The sequence below is a fragment of the Artibeus jamaicensis genome, unplaced genomic scaffold (genome assembly GCF_021234435.1).
Source record: "Artibeus jamaicensis isolate MK-2021 breed Jamaican fruit bat unplaced genomic scaffold, CSHL_Jam_final contig_471, whole genome shotgun sequence".
Lineage (NCBI taxonomy): Eukaryota > Metazoa > Chordata > Mammalia > Chiroptera > Phyllostomidae > Artibeus > Artibeus jamaicensis.
This window is the reverse complement of record NW_026521850.1, coordinates 9,505,977-9,523,735: the sequence shown is the minus strand read 5'-3', so window position 1 is coordinate 9,523,735 and position 17,759 is coordinate 9,505,977. Positions and strand designations below refer to the sequence as shown.

The following is a 17,759-nucleotide window of genomic DNA, read 5'->3' as shown; positions in this document are numbered from 1 at the left end:
GGGTCACATTTCAACTTGGTTTATTGAAACTAGTCAATTTCAAGATTCATCAAATCAATAAAATAAAAAGGAAAAGATAAAAGAAACAATAACAAAACATTTCAATTTAGCTTTGGTGATGTTGGCCTCAGGAATTTCTGTCTGGCAAGAATCTTGATGGGGGCAGGCAGGGATTCTCCCAGCCCTCCTGCCTCTGGCCTGCAGGAAGCCACCTGTGCACTCCCCGCTGGGCCTGGGGAAGGGGCTCCGGCCCTGCTCCATCCTGGCTCGGGGAGCTGGGAAGTTAGGATGGCTTGCTTGGCTGGCCCCAGCCGGCCCACCAGATAGAGGCTGCATTTCCTGTGATAGAAGCAAGTTCAGGAGAACCTGCAAGGATCAAGGGAGAGCGCCAGACAGCGTCTGATTCCAGCCTCAGCGAATTCATGTGGACCTGTGGCTAGTTTTTCGTCTACAAATCAGTTGCTGGTGCTCTCAGCCCCCACACGGGGCTGGCTGGCTGGGGCTGGGATTGGTTATCATGTGGGATCTCAAGGGTCCCTCAGTCCCCAAATCCCCACCAAGCCAGAAAGAGCTGGAGTTTGGGGGTTGGGGTGAAGACTTACAAAAAACGAGTGCGCATATTGCTAGAGGGTGGAAAGGCCCCGCCAGGTAGATCATCCTTCTAACTCAAACCCTGCATGTTTCATGCGGACAAGCTCACGCTGAGGGCACCGCTGACACCTGCGCCTGTCGAGGTGGGATGTTCAAGGCTGGGCCAGTCAGGACAGGACTGGTCTGGGGCGACCCTTGGCCCAGCCAACCTCTTTAGTGCAAAACCCAACAGGGGTGCTGGGGAGGGTGGGGTGGGTGCCCAGGAGCTGGGTTGAGTCCCAGACCACAGCTGGTGCCTTTGCCCCGCGGTGAGACCTCAGAGCTGGGTGGCGTGGAAGGGAGGAGGGGTGGCAAAGAGGGCCTGTGCCTTCCCACCAGCAGAGCCCGGGCAGAAACAGCGAGAAGAAAAGGAGGGCCAGCTGGCCTAAGAGCCCAGTGGTGTGGATACACCATGCAGACACACCACTCAGTCCTCGGCTGCCCCAGCCCTCGGTGCCCAGCTCACTCGAAGGTCTCCCACTGCTTCCTGAGCTGCTCCACTGACCCTGGGGCTGGGGCGGGGGCGGGGGCGGGGGTGGGGGCTGGGGCCTGAGCCGGGCTCACGTCTTGCTTGGTTTTCTGAAGCAAGTCTTCAAAGGGGTCTCTGGCCTCCTGAGTAGCAGAGGACTGCAGTGCTGGCTCCTGGCCCTGGGGGTGTCTGGGAGGAAGGAGTGGGGGATCCCCAGGCCTAAGGGCCAGCCCCTGCATGGCCTCAGCAGCTCTGGCACTTGAACGGACCAAGGGCAACGTTCGGATCCTTGAAGGGGCAACTGTGGGGGGGCCCAGTGGCTGCAGGGGGCTGGTGTGGGCCCCCATGGGCACCTGGCCAAAGAGATTGGGCATGGAGAGGGCAGACAGGCTGGGCTGGGACCTGGGTGGGATGCAGAAGCCAGGGCTGGACAGTAGGAGGCTGGGGGCAAAGGCTGGCCCCAGGGAAGCAGGAGGGGCCCCAAAAGGCCGGGCTGGTGTGGACAGCAGAGACACGGCAGGCAGTGCCGCTGGCACAGATGGGACAAAGGGGTTGAGCGATGGCTGCAGAAATGGAGTGGGGGTCCCCACGGTGGGGAAGCTGAACTGAGGGGTGACTGGGGGGGCTACATTCGGGGCTGCAGGGCCTGGCAGAGCAGCGCTGCCTGGCCAGGCTGTGCTGAGAGGATCCAAAAGAGCCAGCAGGGCGTCGCTGTCAGTGGCCGAGGCCCCTGGGGCCAGGCTGAGCGGCTGGAGCGACTTGGTGGAGCCTTGGGGGGTGGCACTGGGGAGCGGGCCAGTGCGCCTTTCATGCTCGGCCTGCAGCCACTCTGAGGAGAAGTCACCAAGGGCGGCACTGGCAGCCTGGAGCTTGGCCGGGCGGGCGGTGGGAGGCGGGGGCACGATGCCCAGCTCTGGTGTCTTCCTGCCCTGGGGCCGGGGAATGGTGATGCTTCCCGGAGTTGGGGTGGGTGCCGCCTCCTTGTCATTGTGGTTCAGGATGCTGTCCCAGTCCTGGGGCCTGCGGGGCAGGGCTAGGGAGTCCCCCAGCAAGGCTGAGGGCTTCTCAGGGGAGGTGGCCAGGGCCTTGCTGCAGATGGCCATGTCGTCCTGGCCCAGGCTCCAGAGCTTGTTGTACGGGTGAGCGAGCCTCCAGGCCCCCGGCATCCCATGGCTCCTCTCACTCCGGCCCAGGTCCAGCCTCTGTGGGAGGGAACGAGGGAGGTAGTGACCACAGGCCGCCCTGGGACAGCCGGGAAGGCAGCATGTCGCACCCCTCCACCCCCCAGTGCACCGGGCACGCACTGGGGTCAGCCCCCTGGGACTTGGAGCTGCTGGGGCTCAGCCTAGCCACCAGCAGAGAGCCCGGGGCTGCCCGGACCCCACACCCAGGCTGCTGTATGGTGCACAGGGTTCTGGAGAAAGCCCCGCCCTTGTGTGCCAGGGCTGCTAAAAAGCTTCAGGGAAATGACTCTGTTTATGGACCGTCTGCTGGTCGGGCCCTTCCCCCTTCCACAGCATGTGGGTGCATCCTACCATGGGTGAGCCCAGGAGGGCGAGTGAGGCTCAGGGCTCTGGTGAAGGCGCCCTGGTGGGGGAGGAAACAAGCTCCACGGCCTGGGCCTCACCTCCCTCCTCTTGGGGGCCCTGTACGTCAGAGGGTGCATGGGAGCTCCGTGAGCCGCCCGAGTGACCAGTCAGCAGCCCCACTCGAGTGAAGACACAGGCACCGAGGGGGATGGGACAGACTGTGGGTCACAGCGGGAGACCCAGGCTGTCTGCAGTAATTCAGAACCCAGGGATTTTTATTTTGAGTCTCTCAGAGGGGTCTTCTCTGGTGGGGATGGAGCAACCCCACTTGCCCCAGGGGTTCCTGGGAGAGTGTCCTGGAGCAGCCCTGCACCTCCACCTCTCTCTGCTGCACAAATGGGAGGGCGGATTTCCACCACGTCTAGAACCTTCTCCAGCAATCACGGAGAAGTCGGTCTGGCTGCTGGCTTGCCTGGCAGGGACTATAGTCAGCCTGACCCTGAACATTGCTGAGGACCAAGGAAAAGTCACTGTCACGTGGGGAGACCTATTCAGCTGTGACAGCCCCAGCCCCAGCAGGTACCTGCCCCTACCATACCTGATAGTCAAAGGTCCCCTGCTGTTCCCTCAGGTCTTTGGGGGTTCGAAGGTCCTCCAGGCTCTTGGCCTGGCTCAGGGGCTGCAGCGGCACCTCCAAGTCCAGGCTGCTGAAGACGTCTTCCAGGAGGTCAATGCTGGCGGCCCGGTCAGGCGGAGCTGGGGCAAAGCCCACGGGCTCCCTTGCTTGCTGCTCTGGGCTCTCTGCCTCGTCACCTTCTGCGCTGTCTGATTCCTTGAGCGTCCGATATGGCTGCGGCCTGGGAAGAGGCAGAGCAGGCTGGACCCCCCACCCACAGTCTCTGTGGGACGAGCAAGCAGGCCCCACCCCCAGCAACTCCCAGGTCTCGAGGACGGACGTGCCCAAGAGCCTGGGGGACAGGGGAGTGTCTTGGGGTCTCTGAGTGCAGGAGCCTGGGCAGTGGCACTGACAGACCAGGGCTAAATCTGGGTTCTGCCTGTCACTGGGGCACCCTGGGCGAGTCTCTCTGGCTCCCACTGGCACTGGGGAACCCACTTAGTACCCCCGACACCACAGGACCCATCAGATAACTGGCTGGTGGACTCAGGCCAAGGTGTGAGGAAGGAGACACAAGTGGAAGGGGAACTGGCTCCTTCCCAGGCTGTGGCAGTCAGGTCTGGGGAATGGCTTTTGGGAACTAAGTTGGGGAACTCCCCAGGGCAGCGGCCCAGCACACCCCAGGATCCTCAGGGGGAACCCTCTGGGTCTCAACCTGTACTGACCTTGGTTCCAGCTCTGGTGGTGCCATCTCTTGCTGTGAGACCTTGGGCAAGTCACTTAACCTCTCTGAGCCTCAGTAGCTCCTCATTCCAGAGTGTACCTCCCTTGCGGGCAGTGATAAGCACCAGGTGCCTAGTGCCAGCAGGCATGTAGAGGCTAACAGCTTTCTGTACATTCATGCACCAAAACTTGGATTCGGTGACAAAGTGTTCGTTTCTTACAAGCCTGAGTCCCAGGGCACCACCGCACTCCTGGAGAGCAGCGCTGGGTGAACCCTGATCTCTAGTGGGCCTGGGCCAGAGCAGTGTCCCACCTCTGCTCAGCATGGGACTGGCATGGGCTGGGACCGCCAGGTGGGCAGAACTGCCTTGGGCTCTGGGGAAGTGGGGGAAGGCTGCCACCTGGTGGCCCCTGAGGCTCACTTGCAGGAACCAGGCAGGAAACACAGACAGTGGAAGGAGAAGGGGGCTCAGGAACTCCTGAGCCAGCACTCCATCAACCTGTAACATCTCCCTGAAGTAATACAAGCAGCCCATGAAGTAGACTCTCATTCCTGCTTCACGGATGAGGACACTGAGGCTCAGAGAGGCTAAGTAACTCACCTATGTCACACAGCACTTGGCAAGAGGTAGAAATAGAAGCCAAGTAGGAGAGACTTTAAAAGCTCCTCACTTCATAAACCCTCTGTACAGGGAATTAAAGCCCCTTTAACCAAGTCTGAACACAGACAAGGAGATAAAGAAAAATCAGTGTGCTTCTCGCAGTCAAGGAAACAGCGTCCATGAAAAACAGCCCATTTTGTTTTGAGTTAAGAAGGACCAGTTCTGTTGTAAACATGCATTTCAAAAGCGCATACTTTTCATAGGTCTTGACTAAAGGAGCGAGCACTATCCATTATTTAAATACTTAAGGCACCGATTAATTTAAAAAGAACACGCGCCCTGCCGGATGCTGTGGTGGGGGGTCCTGGAGAGCACCTGCCACCTCTGCCTGCACGCTGGCTTTAAGTTGGTGTATGGCTGAATGTTTCTTATTCTAATGGTTCTGTCTTTAATTAATAGTAGAAATAATAACTAATACATTAGAGCTATGATATGAGAGATATCATTGCCTAGGAAAAGGCTAATTTTTACAAGTTTTACAAGAAAAAATTTTAAAAGATCCCCTGTACAGAAAAGGCGGCATGTGGAGCTCAGGCGGCAAGGGCTGAGCGGCTCTTTCTGAGTGAGGACACTGGGGGGGGGCAAGTGCCCCTGGTCACAGGTGAGGTGGTGTCAGAAAGGGCCAGAGCCCTTTCATCTGCCCCCGCCCCTCAGGAGTGGCGGTAGAGCAGGGACATGGAGGGCGTGAACCCCTCTTCTGTAAACGCTGTACCTGTTCATTCCCTAGGGCACATGCGGGCCCCCTGGGTGCTCAGCAAAGGGCAACCCCTTCCCTTAAGGCTCCCATAAACACCTTACCGCCCTTAACAAACACAGACAGGTGCTGTGTCCCTTTGCTCCATCCCAGGTACGGACAACTTGTGGGTGGAGGGACAACGACTGTCAAAAAAGGGAACTAGAAAAGTTTAATTTGGGGTGGTGGTGGCTGGATTGTGGTGAACCTTTTTATTGTAACTCATGCTTAGCATGAGGCTTAGGCTACAAATAATAAAACTTTTAAAGTCAGATCTGTAACACATTTGGATATGTCAGCATTAATATACACATTTCATAGCAATAAGTTTTTCTTGTTTTAAACTTAAAATCTGACCCTCCATCCCCATGGCTTTCCCAGATGTGCACAGTGAGGGACTTGGGCATCACTGACCAGGCAATTGTGGTCACCCATTCCCTTAACAATCACGGTCACTCGAGGAACCCGCATAAGGGGCGGGGACCGTGCTCCTGTCTCGCACCTTTAGAGTACTGTCACTCTTGTCAGCTTGCTCCACCGCCACCGCCCGGGGGCGCTGGCAGAACGGACACCCTGGGGAGAGGAGCACAGAGGCGGTGCCCTGCAAGCTGGTGCTGGGGCACTAGAAGGCAGCAGCTCCTGAACCGCCCCCCCCCCCACACACACACGTAAGGGCAAGCAGCGCCGGCCCCGTCCCGGGGAAATGGAAGAAGGAAGGAGAGACCATTCAAAGGGAGCGGAGAAGAAAAAGCTTTCGGTGAAGCCAGAGCTCAGGCCCTCTTCCCGCCGGCATTCCTCGTCAGAGGAGTCTTCGGAGAGGAAGACCGCGTAGTGTCGCAGGGGCTTTACCAGGCTGGGGCGGAGGGAGACAGAGAGAAGAGAAGAGTTAGGCGGCGCCTCCACAGTCCACGCGGCTGGGTGGGGGGAGCGGCCGCGGTGAGGCCGGAGGGCGCCAGAGGCCGACAGGCCCCGAGGCAAGGAAGCTGGTCCCACACGGAAACCAGGCTTAAACGCACGATCCGGCATCTGGGACGGGACGATCCCACTTCCACTTGGATGGCCCCAAACGCGGCCAAGCACTGCGCACACAGATGTCTACCACTGCTACGTTTATAACATTAAACATGGAACTGCCCGAATTTCCAGCAAAAGGAAGCTGGCGAAGTGAATCATGTACTGTTGGCTGAACATTATCCTTCCAGTAACTACAGTGTTTATAAAGGAAAACCTACAAGTCAGGACGCAGACTTCTAGGCGAGTGCAGCGCATTCGCTCTCGCCCGCCGGAGGACGGCGCTCGGACAAGAGGCTGGAAAGGTGTGCGTCTAACCGGCCGCCGCAGCGGGCCGGCGCATGCGTGATGTCCGCCCTGCCTCTTCCACTCTCCTGTGTCTTCTCTGTTTTCTCCGGCGCGCATCTGTTTCAGCAACCGGGGAAAACTGAGCAGTCGGGGAAGAAAGTGAGACACAGGGGCGAGCACTTTCGAGAGGGCCTTTCTGAGGAGTGGCCGCTCTCTGGTGTCTCCCTCAGATGCTTCCTCAGAGAGTGTTTTTTCATCTGTGATGTGGAAATTAAATATTCATTGTTATAAAAAATGCATCTCGCTAGTCAGCCACCTGTGAGCTCTACCTCTATAAACACAAACACACACACAGCCCAGAGAAACTCCACGCCGGCTCCTATGAATTATACACCGATCAGGGCCCACAAGAGGCCTGTGCTTAGCCCGAGCAGCTGGACCGGGCAGCCCTCGGTTCAAACCCCAGCCCTGCGGCCGATGCCTGAGGCCCTGGCCGTGAGCGGGCTGCCCATGCGGCTGCCCTGCAGAGCAGGTGGGCACGTGCCGAGAATCCCTGGAGAGGACGGTGAAGTTTGGGGAGAGGGCGGTAGGAGACACTGGGTTGTCTGAGGGGGGGCCCTCTCCTATCCCCCACCCCCAGCCACAACAGTCTCCTTTCTTTGCTTTATATGATACAATTCCATTCAGGGTTCGCCCTCACCGGCAGGAAAAAGCAGCATGTCTAAAAACATGCACGGGAACCCCGACTGGAGGGTAAGTGAGGAACAGCAGCTGCCCCCAGGGGACTGGGAGAGTGGGTGTGACCCGTCCCGGCTGCTACGCCAGCTCTCGCCCGAGAACATGCTCTTCTCCAAAGCGGCACCAGAGCTGGCTCCCCGGCTGCACAGCGCCTGGCGCGTCTGCACCCGAGCCCCCCAGTTCCCTCGCATCCTCCCCGCAAGTGAGCCAGGCAGAGATTTCCCTTCTCCTGAAGTGGGAGGTGAACAAGGCACAGAGAGAGAATGCCACTTGCCCAGGGTCACTCACAGGGAGGTGGCAGGTCACAGAGCTCCTTTCTTCTTCCAGGTCGCCGAGGTGGGGCGTTTTCCTCTGGACTCAGGAGGGCAGGGAGACTTCATTTGCAGAAATGTGCCTCAGCTGCCTCAGGACAAGGCTGCCTGGCTCCCCCACTTCCACCAGGACATAAAACAAGGCGCAGAGTGGAAGGTCCGCTCCCCACACAGCTGCCGGAATCCTGTTCTGAGTCACAAACCCGACCCTGACACTCTCCTGCTTAACACCTGTGAACCTGCTGCTCCACACTGCACTTTCTTGGCAATCAGTAGTGTGGTGGGTAAACCCAGTGAGCGAAGTGTTAGGAACAATAATGTTCTGCCGTTTGCAGAATGATAGCCTGGGTGGGCGGGGCTGAAGGCTGAAAAGCCCCAAGTCCGAGCTCCAGGCAGGGCAGACGCTGGGCTGCCCCACACACCACCTGCCTGGTGTCTGCCTGGCCCTCTGACTGCACTTTGGTCTAGAAGGCTCAGCCCAGACAGCACTGAGAAAGCCTTCCTGGAGTTCCCAGCTGGAGCTTTGTCCCTGGATGGTCGGCTTCCCCTGGTGCTTCACCACTTCACTGCTGCCATCTGACCTCCTACAGGTCTGTTTCCGAGCTGAGCTCACAGGCAGGGCCTGGGCACAGCATCAGCATAGTGAGTCTGCCGACTGAGTGGATGGAAGCCGGCGTGCCAGGGGGACAAGGCGCTGCCCCATTTCACTGTCTTCCCAGAGCCCCAACACAGCAGGCACCCCTTCCGCACCGGCAGTCACAGAGTGGGCTGGCGCTGCGGTGAGCTGGAGGGGTGGGGGGAGCCCTGCTGTCCAGCTCCCTCTCTGGCCGGCTCTCCTGGCTGGACCGGGCTCACTGGGCAGCTTGTGGCTGCTGTGTACAAGTGTCCCTTCTCTGCCCTGGCTGGGTGGCTCAGATGGTTGAAGCATCATCCACACACCAATGGTTTCAGTTTGATCCCTGGTTGGGGCGTGTACAGGAGGCAGCCAGTCACTGTTCCTCTCTCCCTGCCCCCTCTCTAAAATCAATAAACATTATCTTCCTTTCACATGCTGAGACTGGTAGAATCGGACTGCATTTGGGGGTGTGGGGCAGGTGGGAGTCTCAGAAAAACATTTTGCGTAACATCCACAGGTAGGCGCTGTATCAAGGTTTTGCGCAGTGTATCTCTACCCCTCCCAACAGCCTGGCAGGAAGGTCTCAATACACCAATTTTATAGGGGATGAGACTGCCACTAGTCTACCTGTTCATCCCTACACCCAACCAAGAGGCACTTCCTGGGGGCTTGCTGTGGGCACATCCAGTGCCAGCTGAGCAGTGGGAGCCACTGGCAGAGGGGACAGAGGCACCAAGTGACCCAGCCAGGAAGAGGTGAGCAGTGACTCCAGCCCAGGGTCCTTGCTTTCCTGTGACCCAGGCTGGTGGTGGACGAGTATGAGGGGGACCTGCACCCCTGCCTGGGACAAGCTGAGCAAGGCTCTTGGGAGGCCCTCAGATCCATCGTGGGTGCCTTCCCAGCACTCATCCCAGCACGGCCCCCTCCCCGCTGTGACAAGAAAGCACAGATCACAGACTGTGTGAGAGCAAAGAGCCTTTGTGCTGGACTGGACCTGGACTTCATCAGCTCACCACACTGTGAAAACCCAGTGCCCCCTACACTGGCAGCCGCTGTGGTGAGCTGGAGGGGTGGGGGGAGCACTGCTGTCCAGCTCCCTCTCCAGTCGGCTCTCTTGGCCAGGCCAGCTCACTGGGCAGTGGCTTCTTCAACAAGGGGCCCTGGGGGTCTCCCATCTACCTCTCGATGGACAGAGAACCCGGACGAGAACTTTGCCGTGTGCTCTGATCAGATGAGAGCTTTGTCAGGCCCAGGCTCGGGCCACAGGGACGGCGCGGAGGACACTGGGGTTGCTTTACATGTGTTGAGCTGAATGCTGCTGGGACAGCTTCCCACTGACTCCTGTCACCTCTCCCTTTTGCAGACACAGAGGCCAAGGCTCAGAGAGAGGGTGCCTCTTCCCCAGTGTCACGCAGCAGCCAGAGAAGACCCGGGAACCTTCATTCCCCTGACTCTAAGCCCCTTCGTGATCCTGCCTCTTCCGTTTTGTGGATCTGAAACAGTGGAATAAGGGGTAGGGTCCTTCCCTTTCCACTGAAATAAAAGGTGGGATTTCAAAATAAACCTATTTAAATTCAGCTGTTCATGTTCTCCCCTGAAACAGACAGTCAGATATTTGTCAGAGATAAAGGATGAACCGTCGAAAACGTCCAGGTTTAAATTTTTTATTAGCTTAAGGCAGAATATGAAAAAAAAAAAAAGTACCTCTTCCCTCATTAACCCAATTCAGCTACTACCCTGCAGTCTGCCACCCACCACTCGCCTGGATTTTATTCTACACAAATTGCTGTCTGCAAGGAGGCAGGTCGTGGCAAACTTGGTTACCCGGTGAGGGCTGCCGGGGTCTGGCGAGCAAGAAAGGCCTGCTGTCCATCACCGTTCAGACCCGTCATCCCCCACGGCTGCTCCCGCCCCTGCCCACCTCATCTCGGCGCATGGTCCCATGCAGATGACATCCCGAACCCCTTCTAATGTTTGGTTTAACGTGTCGCCGGTTAGCGCCCGCGTGTGACAGTGGTGACAGGCGCGGCTGTTCCTTTTTAAATACCATGTCAGAGACACGGCGTCAGGAAGCAGGGACGTGCTCTGTGGCTCTCTGCCGTGCCGGGATCGCATGGGCTTAGTTTTTAATGAGGAAGATCTGCATCTCGAGGGTTTTTTTCATGTGTCACATTGCGTGGACAAACCAGCAGCATATCACGCTGGCCCAGAATGAAATGCTGACAAATGTAGATATTTCAAATTTAATTGACATTTAAATGTACTTGAGATAAAGAAGGGGAAAAAAACCAGGACTTGGTCTCGGAGGTAACGAAGGGAGCTGGTGATCATTTTCTAAAGGATCGTTTCTCCTTAGCACAAAGGATCTTTGCTTTATAAACGTTGTGGCCACTCTGGTGACCCCTGATTACGTGGCTTCCAGACTGCACAGACTGTGCAGGGTCGTGCCTAGGTGTTCAAGGACAAATAGGGTGGCCCCTGCCTTCAAAGGCTTTCCCAGTTAAGGTTACTGGTCCCAGCTGGGCCTAGCGGAGCACATCAGTCATCAGACAGGACCCTGCCGTACCCTCCCTCCGTCACCAGGACACAGGCCAACAAAGTAGGTAAGGGCTCTGAAGACAGCCTGAGGGTCTCTGGGGAAAACCAGCACAGTACAGGACCCACAGAGGGAGCTCCGGAACTGTGCTGCACCTATTCCTGGTATGACCCAGGGCCGTGCACTCAGCTGTCTGTGAACACCTACTTGGAAACAATGATGCGAGAATCACTGCTGTAATAAGTTGTGATCACCAGTGAGAGGGTGTCTTCCTGTCAGAAGACCCGGTGTCACACTTGGTCCTTCCACCCGCACTGGGGGTCTGCTCTGCCAGAGGGCAGTACCTGCACGATGGCCCAGAAGTCTCTGTGGAGAAGTGGGCACAGGGAGCTCAGGGTCAGGGGGTGGGATTGGATGAGACCAGGTGGTGCAGGGCCTTGAACCTGCAGGAAGACTCAGTCACATGCAAGACTAGGGGTGATGTGAGGGCTGGGCAGGCAGTAGAGAGGCCTTCCTGGCTGGGCCCCGATCTCCTCTCCATTGGGTTAGCAGAGCCCTTTGCCTTGATGACCTTCATTTACCCATTCCCTTATTTATCAACTTGTATGTTCATTCATTCCTTCTTTTAACAAAATCACTAGTGTCAATTTCACATGTCCACACCCATGGCCCAGATGCCCTGAGAAGTCCTCCCCAGGCCAATGGTGGACACCCACAGAAGCAGAGAGGCCCAAGCACAGGGCGTGTGGGCTTTGCCCGACTTTCCCACACTTCAGGCTCTTCGGTGGAGGGAAGGTGGGATGGGGACACCTCAGGGCATTCTCCCTACCTGGAAAAAAACTACGAAGAACTCTTCCTCTCTCTGAAGACAGCCTCTGCCTGCCCTCTGTCTGCTGAGAGCCTGAGTCTTTTCTGGCAGCAGTGGTGGAGGTGGGGTAGAGCAGCGCATCAGGGGAGGAAGCAGTGGCCTTGCAGGGGAGCAGGGAGATCAAGCAAAACGACACAGTGTGCACCTTCTGGGCTCCAAACGGGCATTTGAGAAAAGGTGACATAGCGTCTCTGATAATCAGTAACATCCTGAGGGTGGGGCACCTTTTCCTGGGGCATCCTGAGGGCTTGGTTTTTCAGCTGGAGCAAACCCTCCCGATTGTGACGGCTCCTGGGACAGGTCCTTCCCCGCGCACCCCTGGGCTCCTCGGTAGCTCCTGCCTTTCCAGTCCGGGCTTAGCCTCCATGTCTGGCTTCTGGCTCAGCTTTGTCCTCAGGGTCCAGACCTGCTGTGGCAGGGGGAGGAGGCCGGACTCAGGGTAGGAGCCTCTGGCCTTGCTAATTGGGTCTGTGGCTCAGTGTTTGGACTCCTGGACACTTAGAGAGTGGGCCTTGGCAGCCTGTTACTGGGTAGTACCCAGACAGCCGCCCCTGCCCCCTGGGGCCCAGGACCCAGCTGGTATCTTAAAGACTTGCTCCTGGGGCAGATGGCAGTTTTGGCTTTTAGAGGGTCAGCACAGAGGAGGTACTGGTAGCTTCATATTCACACCTGGCACATAGTAGGTGCTCTTCACACATATGTGGTTGTTGACTGATATCCCTCCCCCACCTCCCAGGGTGCTGGGCAGTAATCTCCAACCTGTCTTCAGTGGTTCCTTTGTTCATTAAACACCCCTGAGCAGAGGCCTGGGCTAGGCTCTGGCCCAGGAGCTGAAGGACACAGAGCTCTACACGTGAGGTAAGCACTGTCACACTGCAGGTCCATGCCACGTCAGGAGGAGCCCAGGGAACTGTGGGTGTGGGCAGGGCGAGGGGTCCGGGGAGTTGAGGCTGCAGCAGTGGCTGCAGATGGCAGGAGGGGAGACTGGCTAACTTAGGATGCTAGTGTGGCTTTGGGGGCAGTTGTGCTCTTTGGGATGTTTAGAAAGAGAGGGCACCCCTGGTTGGTGTGGCTCAGTGGATTGAGTGCCAGCCTGCAGATCAAAGGGTCTCTGGTTTGATTCCCAGTCAGGGCACATGCCTCCCCATTAGGGCTGTGGGCTAGGTCCACATTAGGGGGTGTACGAGAGGCAGCCACACACTGATGTTTCTCTCCCTCTCTCCCTCCCTTCCCTCTCTAAAAATTGAATCACACATACTCACACACAAACAGAAGGCAAAGAGACTTGCCTAGGGCCTGGCCCAGGTCTGGCAGATGCCAATGCCCCCTCGAGCACTCGGGCCTCCACCTGAGCAGAGCTCACTGACCATACCCCAGGCCAAACTGTGGGTCAGGTAGGCTGGCTGTGACCCACCGCTGAGGCTGTGCTGAGCCCAGGTCTCAAGGAGACTGGGCTGGAACAGCATATGTCACCCCCTCCTTGTCCAGAGCATCTGTGCAACTGGCCTGAGCAGATACAACTACCAAGTGTCCTGAGACCCAGTCCTTGGCCAGAGTGCTCACTGAATGCTTCGGGCGGCTCCTCTGATCTTATTTCAATCTTCTGGGGCTTTGGGTGCTGGGGTCACGTACTGCAATCCAGATGACCAGACTCCCCAGTTCTTAAGCAGCGGGGGCTGGCCCTTTGGTAGACAGACTGTCTGCCCAGCCAGCACAACTTACAGAATTTCTCCTTGGCCAGAAGGATTTCTAACCCCGGCCACATGCTTCCCCAGGTCCCTCAGGTCCAGATTCCCAGGGATCCTGCTGTTTGGGTGGGAGCATCAAGTGGTACAAGTCTCTTACAAAGTTATTTAAAAACACGGAGCAGAAATCTGCCTCTATTACTGGGTACAGACCCTGCCATTAGACATATTTAAAGCTCGGCTTTGCCACCGACTCGCAGTGTTACTACCAAAGGCAGTGACAACCTCTCAGGTCTCAGCTGCTCCTACAAAACAGAGCTAATGATACCCACCCCCCTGAGAGTTCTCATGGGAATTCAGTGAAACGGTGGATGTAACGTGCTTACATGTACTTCTCAGTTAACAGTAGCTGTTCATCGTTTCTTTTTTTCTTCTTTTACAGATTTTATCTATTTATTTTTAGAGAGGGGGGAAAAGAGGGAGAAAGAAAGGGAAAGAAATATCTCATCAGTTGCCTCCCACACACTGCCAACTGGGGACCTGGCCTGCAACCCGGGCATGTGCCCGGACCAGGAATTGAACTGGAGACCCTTTGGTTTGCAGGCCAGCACTCAATCCACTGAGCCACACCAGCCAGGGCCATTCTGTTTCTTATAACGATATAAAGTGAGAAAATGGGTCACTGGCATTTTTTGTATTGGGGAAAATGGGAACCATCTGCAGACTCAGTATGAGGGGCGTGGTGACGCGAGCACACGTGGCGGGATCTCCCGCAGTCACCGAGGGCGGGGGCTCCGAGGACACGGGCTGGTCCCCGGGACAGGCTGCTTCAAGGAAGGGGCGGGTCTGCACTCAGGCGCAGGAAGACGACCAGGGAAACCTGCAGGGAAGCTAGTAAATAGCTACGTAGTGGGATTCAGAAAGGAATCGTCCCTCCCCAACGTTCAGATCGTCTGTAAGGCCACTGGGTCATTTTTTACGAACAAACAAAATGATCTGAAAAGAGCAGATTTTGTGTGGATCTGGCTGGATAGGAAGTAGGGCAATGGCCTGTGGGCCTCTGACGGCTGAACCTGGACTGTTCCTACTCAGTACAATGAAACTTCAAACAGCCAGCAGGCAGCCGGCACAGTCACGACTTGCGTGACTGGGACGAAGGCACTCAGGCCCTGCCACTGGTCGGAACTGGGTGCCTGCCTCTCCATCCCATGTAGGCAGACCGCAGGCTCCTTAACCATTACGACCTGGGAGATGGCCTGACCCTTCTGGGCTGTTGTGAAGACTCAGTCAGGTGAAGCCTGCACGTTACCACCGCCTTCTGTTCCTCCGGCAAGACCGCAAGGGCTGCTGCCCTGTCCCCTACCACGGTGAACAAAGGAGAGGAGCCCTGCTGAGAGAGGCACCTGGGGACCAGCAGGGCACTCCCTGCATCTGGCATCTGTGTGTGGCATCAGGAATGGATGGAACTGAGCACAGCGCTGCCTTTTGGAGCCTCCTTCCAGCTCCTTCTGAGCTTCCGTTCTGTGGGAAATCCCTGTACCTGACCAGCCAAGGGGAGTCAGCTGGGGTCTGGCAGCCAGGCACACTGTGGCTGAAACCCCCAAGGCCCAGCTCTAACAGGTGGGGAGCCATGAACCGCGTGGTGTCCCCTGTGGCCACCACTGTCCTTGCCACTCAGAGCAGCCCAGTCATAACTAGGTTTGTAACAAAAGGCCTGCATGGTGCAGAAGAAAGGGTGAGGCCTGTGACCTCAGACAGCTGATCCCACCATTTTCTAGCCCTGAGACCTTGAGCAAGTTACTGAACGTCTCTCTCTCAGCCTCAGTTTCCCCATCTGTTAAAGGGGAAAACAACCCCACTCCTTTTACAATATTAAGTGCCATTCAGTAAATGTCGCTTCTCTCTCCTTTCCCAGGTAGAAACACTCAAGCAACAGTGAACACTGGCTCCTTGGCAGGAAGCCCACTGAGCAGCTCCAGTTCCCAACTCCAGGGGACCACAGCGGAAGGGTGGCGTCAGAACAAGTCACCTGAGGATCTGGAGCTGTCTAGGCAAAGCCAGACTGACAAAGGACCCCCAGGGGCAGCAAAGTGTAACGGAGAGAATGACAGCAAGCAGCATCGGGCACCCTGGCCTCGCCACTTTCGCACTGGATGACCCTGGGGCCTGGGTCAGACACGTTTTCTGAGCCCGAGTTCCATTCGTGGAAGGAGAAAGGAGCACCAGCCTCAGAGGGCCCAGAACACGAGAGGTGCTGACTGTACTTGCTGGCGGCTGGCCTCTGACCCCCAGCCCATGCTGCCCGATCCCTCCTAACACCAGCTTCTCCCCAAGGAGTACTCTGGGCCCTCCACCAGCCCTGTTCTGAATAATAATGGAAGCAGCTAACAGTTCTTGAGGAGAAATCATCACTGAATATTAATTAGCTAGTGTTAACTGAAAAACAGAGGGAATGCTTTTGCCAGAAGTCTTTCCAAAATATTCTTCTAATTGCCATCAAATGGTTTTATGGAGTTAGGACACCTACCGTTGATTCAGGAAGAAAATCTGACATAGGAGAAAATTTCATTTTGGGAAAATTCAAGTCAATGAGAGTCAGCACAGGGATTCCCTTTAAAAGTTTCTTTTCAAAACCTTATGTATCTCACATCTAGTAGCTATGAATGGGTTCAGAGAAGACCGACGGACATCATCTGGAGGGAAGAAACGGACTACAGCAGATGAACTGGCCAGAGCGCTGGTGGCCGACCCTCCAGGCCTCGGTGAACTCCAGACGCTGAGCAGCCTGCTGCTGGCTGCTGTGGAGGCCGTCTTCTTCATCAGCTCCGTCTTGCTGTCCACAACAGTGATTATTTAATGGGCTACTTGGAAGTGAGAGTTGGGACAAGAAGTCAGGAGGACTGAGTCCCTTCCTCCACTTCAAAAATCTTGCATCTCTTCTGTCACCCAAATCCTCTACATTTCTGATGCACTTAGATGTTCCCAGTGGAGACAACAATCTGTGGTTCCGGGAAGTCCAAGCCAGATTAAAGGGCCAGGCACTGACCCGCGGGCCCAAAGGGAACCACCTGCAGCGGAGGCCCCAGAGGGTCTGGCTTTTGCCCACCAGCCTGTCTTCCCGTGTCTCCCAACACGATGCTGACAGATCGGGGGAGATGGCTTCTTTCCTCCCCAGAACAATATTTTATGAGGAGTCTGTTTTATTAAAATATTTTCCGCTGGATGCTTCCTGTGTTTCAAGAACTTGGTACTGCCAGCTGGAGCCGATGACAGCTGAGACAAACACACCGAGTGCTGTTGTGACGTGGCGTGTGGATGGCAGAGGATGGCAACATGGTGGGGGGAGTGCAGGCAGAGATGCAGGAGAACACCCAGGTTGGACCAGAAACGTCACTGGCACAATGGGAGAGCAGCCCAGCCCCCCGCCATGAAAGAAATGTGAGCGGAAACTCGGATTGATGTCCTCCTGACCTGGGATACGCGGTCACAGAGAACCCATCGTTTGTCTTCCACCACTGCCAGTGTGCCAAAGCCCCCAGGCTCCCAGCAGCTCGTTTTGATCCCACACATTTCCTAACAAATCTGAAACAAGGCGCACTGTAAAAGAAACGAACCGCGATGCCCATGCACTTCCAGTCACAACGAGGAAGACCGCATTACCAGCCACTGGCTCCCAGGCATGGCCTAGAAGACTCCCCGTCACCAGGCTGGAAGAGCAACAGTGAAAACAGACACAGTTGGGAAGCCCAACCTCTAACTGGGAACCTGGCCCCAGAACGGGTAATGCTCCTCTGCAGAGTGTACAGTGATATTGGTCCGGAGTTGTTCTGTGTGGCGCAGGGATAGTCTGTCTGGGTTTGCAATGCAATGTCTACAGGTCCGTGGCCCTGTATTATAGTGGGTGGCAAAAAAGATTTAGCCCAGATTTAAAGTGGTGGCTTTACAGAAAAGTGACTGATTTCACCCCCCTAAGGAGACATCTTTAGGGCAGGAGGAACTCTGAAGCCATGCAGCATTTCCTCCACAAGGGGGCAATCACAATCCATGCCTGTCAGGGCCAGGGCCCTATTAGCAATATTCCTACCATCCTATTGTCAGAGCAAAAGTTAAACTTACACTCAACTGCAGGAGTCCCCTCTTCCAAAGAATACATAGCCAAGCATCTCCCAAGACAGACAGACAGACAGACAGACAGACACACACACACACACACACACATACACACAAGCACAGTCTCTTACAGCTTTCTAGGCAAGGTACGGGGCTGCTTGGGTAGGCTGGTTTCTATATGCTCCAACAGTCTCAAGCAACACAGCACTGTAAACCAGAGAACCCCGGGGGCGC

General features: G+C 56.4%; 1 protein-coding gene across 12 annotated transcripts in view; it reads right to left on the bottom strand.

Annotated features, from left to right (window-relative positions):
• Window positions 1–3: 3 nt before the first annotated feature.
• DENND1A (DENN domain containing 1A) overlaps window positions 4–17,759 on the bottom strand; it is a 497,055-nt gene continuing 479,299 nt past the window's right edge. For 9 of the 12 annotated variants that reach the window (XM_037164241.2, XM_037164323.2, XM_053667804.1 and 6 more), the window contains 3 exons: window positions 6,087–6,215; window positions 3,227–3,485; window positions 4–2,301 (listed from right to left, as the gene is read on the bottom strand). In XM_037164241.2, the coding sequence (XP_037020136.2) occupies window positions 1,093–2,301; window positions 3,227–3,485; window positions 6,087–6,215 (1,597 nt within the window). In that variant the 3' untranslated portion in view covers window positions 4–1,092. The other 3 variants (XM_037164477.2, XM_037164767.2, XM_037164904.2) reach the window with 2 other exon arrangements.